Raw genomic sequence first — 8,519 nt, forward strand, 5'->3', positions numbered from 1 at the left:
AAATTATATATATATATATATATATATAAATAAATAAAACACTAATAAAATATAATAAATATAAAATAATAATAATATATACATTTATTGTGAATATTATTACTTAAAATATTATGATACAAATATTATAGAGGAAAGTATACAGTATATAAGGCACCGTTTAAAAAAATTAAAGTAATGTTCAGATATTAGGACATTTTCTTTCTCCTGATTATCGGATAGAGTTGATTTCTCTGTATTTGGATTTAAAATGCATTGCACGGCTTTAAATCTTTTCCTAATACCACCTAACAATGCTGTAAAGGTTTTTCTTCCCCCCTGCCACTCAAAATAAAGCTGTGTACTTAATTAGTGTACACTTGATAATGCATTTGAACACTAATCTGTTGCAGCTTTGTTATCAGCATTTCCATCCGATGGAAATAAACAGACGTGGGCATTGGGTTTCACTCTCAGCACAGGAAAGCTTTGCCCGTTTTTATCTACAGTTGGTGGGAAAAGTGCTGGTGCCAAGCAGCGTTTCTGAACACAAGGAAACCCATTTCCTATCTATTCATTTCACTCTTCCCTGTTATTTTACCATTCCCACCCTGACCTGCACAGAAGTCTTGTCGGGAAGAGAGATACGGCAGGAATGCGGAGGGCATGTTTTAGGAGGATGGTTGGAGACAGCCGTGTGTTTGCGGTGTGCCGTGTTCAGCTCTCCTCCCGTTGGGCTTTTGGGACTTGAATTACGACGCTGACATCAGAGGTCACACACAATGAGGGGTTTTTCCCTGGTAAGGCTGTACCTGTGTTCGCTCTGCGTGTTCAGCTTTGATAGATATTTCGCCATCGGGTACCTTCAGTGTGGGAACATGCATACATCAACTGTGAGCGCTGATCTCTTGCAGTCAGGATCCACAGTAAAACTATTTATAGAAGAACGTCCTTAATAAACCTGAATTCACCATATATCATGTAATATTTCAAACAGTTAAGTTGACTTTATGCCTGTAGGGTATGTTATTGCTCAAATTTAGCTCTTTTCTGGCTTAATGAGTTTTCAGTTACTTCCATTAACCTGTTATCTTCATTATTTAATGTATGTTTGAATAAATCTGCTGTGAAAACCAAAGTTAAAAAATATATATACAACCCCAGAAAGTTGGGACGTTTTGTAAAATGCAATCAAATCAAGAATATGTTATCTTTAAAAAAAAGGACGCTGAAAGGAATAATTGGCGATTTTTTTCTCCCTGCCTTTTTGCTGTCACTTTACTCGTTTTGACCTGCTGTATTTGCAATTTGTTTATGGCAAAATCCTCTGTTTTTTTTACATTCTTTATCCTTACCACCTTTTGATTTGCCATTTCGTTTTGTTGTTTTGTTACTTTTTCCCGTTTTTTTGTTACTCTGATGGTGTTTGCTCTTTGAGCATTGATGAGATTATGCTTTGTGATGTTTACTTTTTGCTCAAGAGGAAGGTGGATAGGGAAGATGTCACGTGACTTCCGTTGTGCAACACTTCGGTAACTCGATGTATAGACATCCCAGGTAAGAGGTGAACGCCACCCCCTGTATATTTGCTTTCGTTAGTTCAGAGTAGTGGTGGATGGATATATCGGCCGATATTTGGCTTTTTTTAAATATCGGCATCGGCCAATAAGTTTTCCTGTTTGGCCGATGCGTTCGAGGCGGGACTTTTATTTTAACGGCGCTGAGAACGGCAGCACCTGAGTGCACACCGCTCACATTCTCCCTCTTGTTCGCTGTTGTCAGATCTGTCTAAATACAGATAGAAGTCTGTCTAATAATCAGATAGAACGGTTAAACAAAGGAATTAATGTATACAAAAAGGCTTCTTTAAATAATTTAAATTTCTTAAATATTAATTAAAATAAATAAAAATATATCGGCTTTATATCGGCCATCGGCCACCCTGCTTTCCAAGATATCGGTATCGGCTGTCAAAAAAAAACAATATCGGTCGACCACTAGCTGAGAGTAGGGAAGTATACGGCACTTGACGCTGAAGATCTTGTTTTCTTTTCTTTCTTTTCTTTTAGTTAGGGTAGAGGTTTAAAACAATAAGTTAGAACTGGTTTTGTTTTTCTTTGGCATCACTGGCGTCCCCTTTCTCTTGGGTTGGTTTGTTTAGTTGTTTTGGTTTTGTTCCTTTGTAAAAATTTGTACATATTGCTTTTTCATTGATTTATATTTTTGTAATTTTATTGTTTTTCACTCCTTTGTACATTAAATCACTCTTCTTTGGCAGTTTGTTTTCCTTGTATTGTCTCTTGCCTCCACCATCATTTCACAGTTTTGCCACAGTCTCAATGTTGCTCCTTTAAACCCTAGACAATTTTAAAAGGTCGTAACAATATCTCTGTACAAGACAATCTCCATGTCAATAGTACCTTCGCACATATGCCAGTCACCCATGCTGTTTGCTCTTCTGCACCCCCATACCATGACAGACGTTTGCTTTTGCTTCTGTCGCTAATGAAAATCTGGATGGTCCCTTTGGTCTTTGGGACTGAGAACTCGAAATCCATTTTTCCCGGAAACAAGTTGAAATGGGGACTCATCTGAGCACAGCACACATTTCCACTGTCTTTTTGACTATCTGAGATGAGCTCTGGCCCAGATAACCCAGCGGCATCACTGCATGGAATTGATGTATAGCTTTCTCCTAGAGTAACAGAGATTCAAGTTGCATTTCTTGATGCAGCAGCAGACTGTGGTAAATGACAGTGGTTTTTTGAAGTACTCCTGAGCCCATGTGGCTATATTTAAAGGGTTAGTTCACCCAAAAATCAAAATTAGGCTGCATTTTACTCACCCCCGAGGCATCCTAGGTGTATATGACTTTCTTCTTTCAGACGAATCCAGTTGGAGTTATATTAAAAATTCTCTTTGATCTTTCAAGCTGTTTAATGGCACTCAGCGGGTGTTGCATGCATCAGTCCAAAATGTAAACAGAAGCAGTTCCGGGGGAATGACGTATGAGGTCGGCTCACTTAATTTTGTATTTATTTAATACTTGGTTTTATGATTCTTGATTGTATGAATGTATTAGGTCCTGGTATGTAAAGCACTTTTACCAACATGTAGGGATGTAACGATTAACCGCGAGCCGGTTGGAAATCGATTCAAATATGTGACGATTCAAATCGGTTGAGATGCTAAACAAATCGCGATTCATTTAGGTGTAGGAGTTTATATGAATGCATGTCTGAGGGGAACTTACTGTCTTTAGAAAAGTTTAGATGGTATTTTTTCTTTTCATCTTGCCTCTGTATAATGCATATTAAAGTTCATAAGTGCAGCGCTGCTTTGTTTACAGCGGAAACCAAGGAAACGCTATAAGCGCCACCTGCTGGCAGAGAGTGAATCTGCATCTTATTCAGCTCGTCCGCTCTTTCATGCAGATATTTTTATGTATAGTTTCACAAAACTGAAGTCAAACTATTCTGTTTTTGCTTCAAATTTCGAAATTATACAATCTAATTTAGTTTAAAAACTGCTCATGTTGCATGTATGCAGCATCTTTGTTTGGATCAAGATTAAAATGCAGTGGTTGCCTCTAATTTTAAGTGAAATCAAAATCGTGAATCGAATCGAATCGTGAGTTGAGTGAATGGTTACATCCCTACCAACATGTTGTTTTTAAATGTGCTATATAAATAAATGTGATTGACTGATTGATTTTTTTAAAAATAATTGTAATAAAAACAGACCCAAATGAGTTGTCATACAGTACGGTTATGTAGCTATAAAGTGAATGTGGATCAGCTTAGAGCATTTGATGAGAAATGTTTGAGATCATATTGAGGTCTTTCATATTCAGACTTTTGGATCTGGAAAATCTGAGGCATTTTTGAGATTGCTGGGGTCTTTTTCCTAGGAGAAACCTCTCCACTTGCTCTCCATTTAATCGGATTGCTGTCTAGGTTTTCTTAAGAGATCTTGTGTGTGATTTCTCAGTCCTGTGGGTTTGCTGCTGTATATAGTGTTTCAGATGAGAAGTTCATTGTGTTTCACCCTGCAGCGTGTAACAGGAGTGATCATGACATACGTCCCTTTGTGTGTTTTATGTGTGTGTGTTCTTACAGCACACACACACACACACACACACACACACACACACACTCTCCCAGCGGGCAGAAGCTCCTGCAGGTTTCCTCTCACTCTCTGTGTGTCATATGAGCTGACGTGTATCATACGTCTGAGCTGTAGTTGCACAACTATCCGCAGAGATGTCACATAAACACTGAAGATTTATGAGCATAGTAAAGCTTTTATTGGTGGTAACGTACTTGTTGCATGAATTTACTAGAACAGGGATGCTCATGCCGCACCGGTTTAGTTTAAAACCATACGCTACCATTCAAACGTTTGTGGTTGGAAGGATTTTTTTTTATTTATTTTTTTTTTAAGTCTCTTCTGCTCAACAAGGCTGCATTTATTTGATTGAAAATATGCCAAAAACAGTGAAATATTATTATATTTAAAATAGCTGTTCTCTATGTGAATATATTGTAAATTGTAATTTATTTCTGTGATGCGCAGCTGTATTTTCAGCATCATTACTCCAGTCTTCAGTGTCACATGATCTTCAGAAATCATTCTAATGTGCTGATTTGCTGCTAGCAAAGGCATACATATGTTGATATGCACTACCATTCAAAATATGAGGTCACTATGAGTTTATATAGGAGTTTTTTTTTTTTAAGAATTTAATACTTATATTCTGCAACATTGCAATAAATTGATCAAAAGTGACAGTAAAGACATTTACAAAAGATTTCTATTTCAAATAAATGCTGTTCTTTTGAACTTTTTGTTCATCAAAGAATCCTGAAAAATAAAACATTTCACAGTTTCCACAAAAATATTCAGCTGGAGCAACTGTTTTCAACATTGATAATAATCAGAAATGTTTCTTGAAGTAAATCAAAATATTAGAATGATTTCTGAAGATCATGTGACACTGAAGACTGGAGTAATGATGCTGAAAATCCAGCTTTGATCACAGAAATAAAATATATTTGAACATTTATTCACATAGAACACGGCTATTTTAAATTGTAATAATATTTCACATTATTACTGTTTTTACTGTATGTTTCATCAATTTAAAGCAGAAGAGACTTCTCTCAACAACATTAAACAATCATGGCAACCCAAAAAACTTTTTGAACTGCAGTGATATGCTCGGCTCTAATTGTAACAAAGCGTTTACTTAAAAAGTTTAGTATCTTCATGCATTTTTCCTTTTATGTATTTAATGAAAGTTAAGCCTATAATTCATTCTCAGGGTGTGACGGACTTTGGTGTCAGCTCACATCACAGCTGTGTTTGTGAGTGATAATCTCTTATGTCAGATAAAGGTCACCTCAGCGTGTCTGGACAGAAATATCAAACAACTGTAGGAGATGTAGAATAATATTAAAAAACGAGGAAAGGATCGTCAGACAGATTAGTCATTGTGTTTCCTTTATTTGACCTCTTTTTACTTGTATTTACCTAGTCATTCTCGGCTTTATTGGCATTAGCGGTTTGTTTTCATGCTGTAACTAGTGTGTGCACGGGTCATTTATCATAGGTGCGGTTTGTGGTTGAAAGTAAACCGTCAAGCACTGTATTAAATCAGAACAAAGCCACAAACCCTCCTCTCACTTTTGGGAGAGATGCAATATAGTCGAGCTTGTAGTTGTACCTTTAAAGCAATAGTTCACCCAAAAATGAAAATTTCCTCACCCTCAGGCCATCCAAGATGTAGATGAGTTTGTTTCTTCAACAAATTTGAAGAAATGTTCACCAATTGATCCTGAATGGGTGCCGTCAGAATGAGAGTCCAAACAGCTGATAAAAACATCACAATAATCCACAAGTAATCCACAGCACTCCAGTCCATCAGTTAACATGTGGAGAAGACAAAAGCTGAAACAAATCCATAATTAAGACGTGCTTCCGTCATGCTATCAACTAAAATACAAGTCCTCTATCCATAATATTGCTTCCTCCAGTGAAAAAGTTGTCTGATCTGAATTAGGAGAGAAATCTGCACAGATCAAGCACAGTTTACAAGCCAAAACAGCTCTAAAAACATGTGGGTAGATTTGAGAGACAACAGGAGATGGACTTTTTCACTGGAAGAAGCAGTAGTTAAAAACGTCTTAATGCTGGATTTGTTTCAGCGTTTGTCTGCTCCAGATGTTAACTGATGGACTGGAGTGCTGTGGATTATTGTGATGTTTTTATCAGCTGTTTGGACTCTCATTCTGACGGCACCCATTCACTGCAGAGCATCCATTGCTGAGACACTGATGCAATGCTACATTTCTCCAAATCTGATGAAGAAACTCATCTACATTTTTAATGGCCAGAGTATAGGTACATTTTCATGAAAGTTACATTTTTGGGTGAACTATCTCTTTAATGTTGTTTGCTGTCTGAAAACAGTATATTCACGATGAGATTTCTAATGCATATTTCACATTTCTCCACAGAAATCAACCAAAGGCTCTGTAGTGCTGGATTATGTGTTCAGTCACGTGAACCTTGCCGAATCAGAGTATTTTGGGCTTCGCTATTGCGACCGCAGTCATCAAACGGTGAGTTCTTGAAGATTTTATCCCATGTCAGCTCTTAAAGTTCACCCCAAAAATTAAGATTCTGGCATCATTTACTCACCCTTGTATGACGCAACATAAAAGCTTTAAAAAATAAAAAATAAAAACACTTAAAGAGATAGTCCACCTAATTACTCACCCTCATGTCATTCCAAATAGGGCTGCACAATTAATCGAATTTCTAATCGCGATTACAATTATGGATGCCACAATTACGTAATTGTTCAAAGCAGCAAATTAATCGTTCAAAGTCCACTTATGTTATTCTGCATGCTTAAGATAGTTTTTTTTCTTTCTACATGTTATCTTGAGGGTTTTTCCATTGTTTTAGTATAACATTATAATACCATTCATATTTTTATTTTTTTTATAATTTAAAGAAGAAACCAATCCGATGTATAGTTGACATTTGAGGCTTAATACTATAGAAAAGCACTAAAGGTTTTTCAGTTAGAGTGTTTTCAGCTTGTTTATTTTCATATAAAATACGGCATGCAGTTGCATCAAACAATGGTATAAACATCATTCAATGTAAATTGTGATAATCGTAATTAATAATCGCAATTACAATTTCAAGGGAATAATCGACAATTATGATTTTTGTCATAATCGTGCAGCCCTAATTCCAAACATGAATAACTTTCTTTTTTCTGTTGAACACATTTTTTGAAGAACGTTGGTAACTGAATAGTTTTGGTTCCCATTAACTTTCTCCATTGTACTTTCTGTCCAAATAATCTAAGCCAATGGGGACCAAATCTGTTGAGTTGCCAACATTTTTCAAAATATATTTTTGTCCAGAGAAAAAAGAAAGTCAAACAGGTTTGGAATGACGTGAGGCCGAGTTCATTTTTGGGCGAACTATTCCTTTAAGAGAGTTTGCGAAGGCATTAACTGGTCATAATGTCCTAAGGGTCACGTCTGAGGTAAAGGTGGTTAGGTTTACCCAGGGGCCAAATTTTGGGTAAGGCAAAGTGCAGCATTGTGAAAGAACATAGCAGTCATTACCTCATCAGCTCGACCAAAGACAGGTGTTTCCCACAATGCCTTGCGGGCCCTGTCCCACGAGGCTGGATTTATTGCTAAGCATGCAGTGGGCGAGAGGCACGCCACAACTTACATTTACACAAATCTGTCAGCTCTATGAACGGTTATTACGGTAAAAAGAGACAGGAGATAAAAATTGGGTGTAATTTACACAGTAGTGCGGTGGTTTCTGCTGTGTGGGTGTGTTTTACACTCGCTCTTGTCTCATAGATGGTTCATCTAAGGCGCAGAGAATTCCTTCAGTGGAGACATTTTTAACACGCTGTTATACATTTCAAATAAAACACCTGTCTGCATCCATAGGAGGACAAACTGCTTTCTTGTTATGAACTAGTTATTTACATTTCTGGGCGAACTTTTAAGCTGCTTGTTTGTGCAAACACAACATGATTCTAGGGTCATCACAATGTTAGGGAGTTACTATACAGTTGCCAAGGTGTTATTTTAATGTTGTGTATTAGGCTTGCCGCGATAGACGGTGCTGACGGTGATACCGGTGTTAAGCCGCAACACCGGTTACGTCACTAGTCCACCACGTCACCGCATTTTTGTAGCAATAAAAATCATTTAGTTCAGTAAAAGAACAGACACTACAATTAAAAACTGAACGCGGCTGCTCAATGCAGTTGAACGATATTTGCATCACAGATCAGATTTCATTTCTCCAGTGAGGAGAGTGAGTCGAGCTGACTGACAAGAAGAGTGAGGTGAGACAGACAAGACGATCACGGATAATTTAGTTTCGAAACGAGATGCAAAAGCGCCTGTTTGGCAATATTCTGGATTTTGAAAAGCCTGTTGACTTTTGCCGTTTATCTAAGGTGATTTTGGAAGTTTTTTTTAAACATTCGT

At 37.1% G+C, this 8,519-nt stretch overlaps 1 protein-coding gene across 3 annotated transcripts in view; it reads left to right on the forward strand.

Moving 5' to 3' along the window:
• LOC107692020 (band 4.1-like protein 4) overlaps positions 1 to 8,519 on the forward strand; it is a 54,880-nt gene that overhangs the window by 12,218 nt on the left and 34,143 nt on the right. For all 3 annotated transcript variants that reach the window (XM_016490899.1, XM_016490898.1, XM_016490897.1), the window contains exon 2: positions 6,498 to 6,602. In XM_016490899.1, the coding sequence (XP_016346385.1) occupies positions 6,498 to 6,602 (105 nt within the window). The remainder of the gene's footprint in view (positions 1 to 6,497; positions 6,603 to 8,519) is intronic.

The sequence above is a fragment of the Sinocyclocheilus anshuiensis genome, unplaced genomic scaffold (genome assembly GCF_001515605.1).
Source record: "Sinocyclocheilus anshuiensis isolate Anshui unplaced genomic scaffold, SAMN03320099.WGS_v1.1 scaffold738, whole genome shotgun sequence".
NCBI lineage: Eukaryota > Metazoa > Chordata > Actinopteri > Cypriniformes > Cyprinidae > Sinocyclocheilus > Sinocyclocheilus anshuiensis.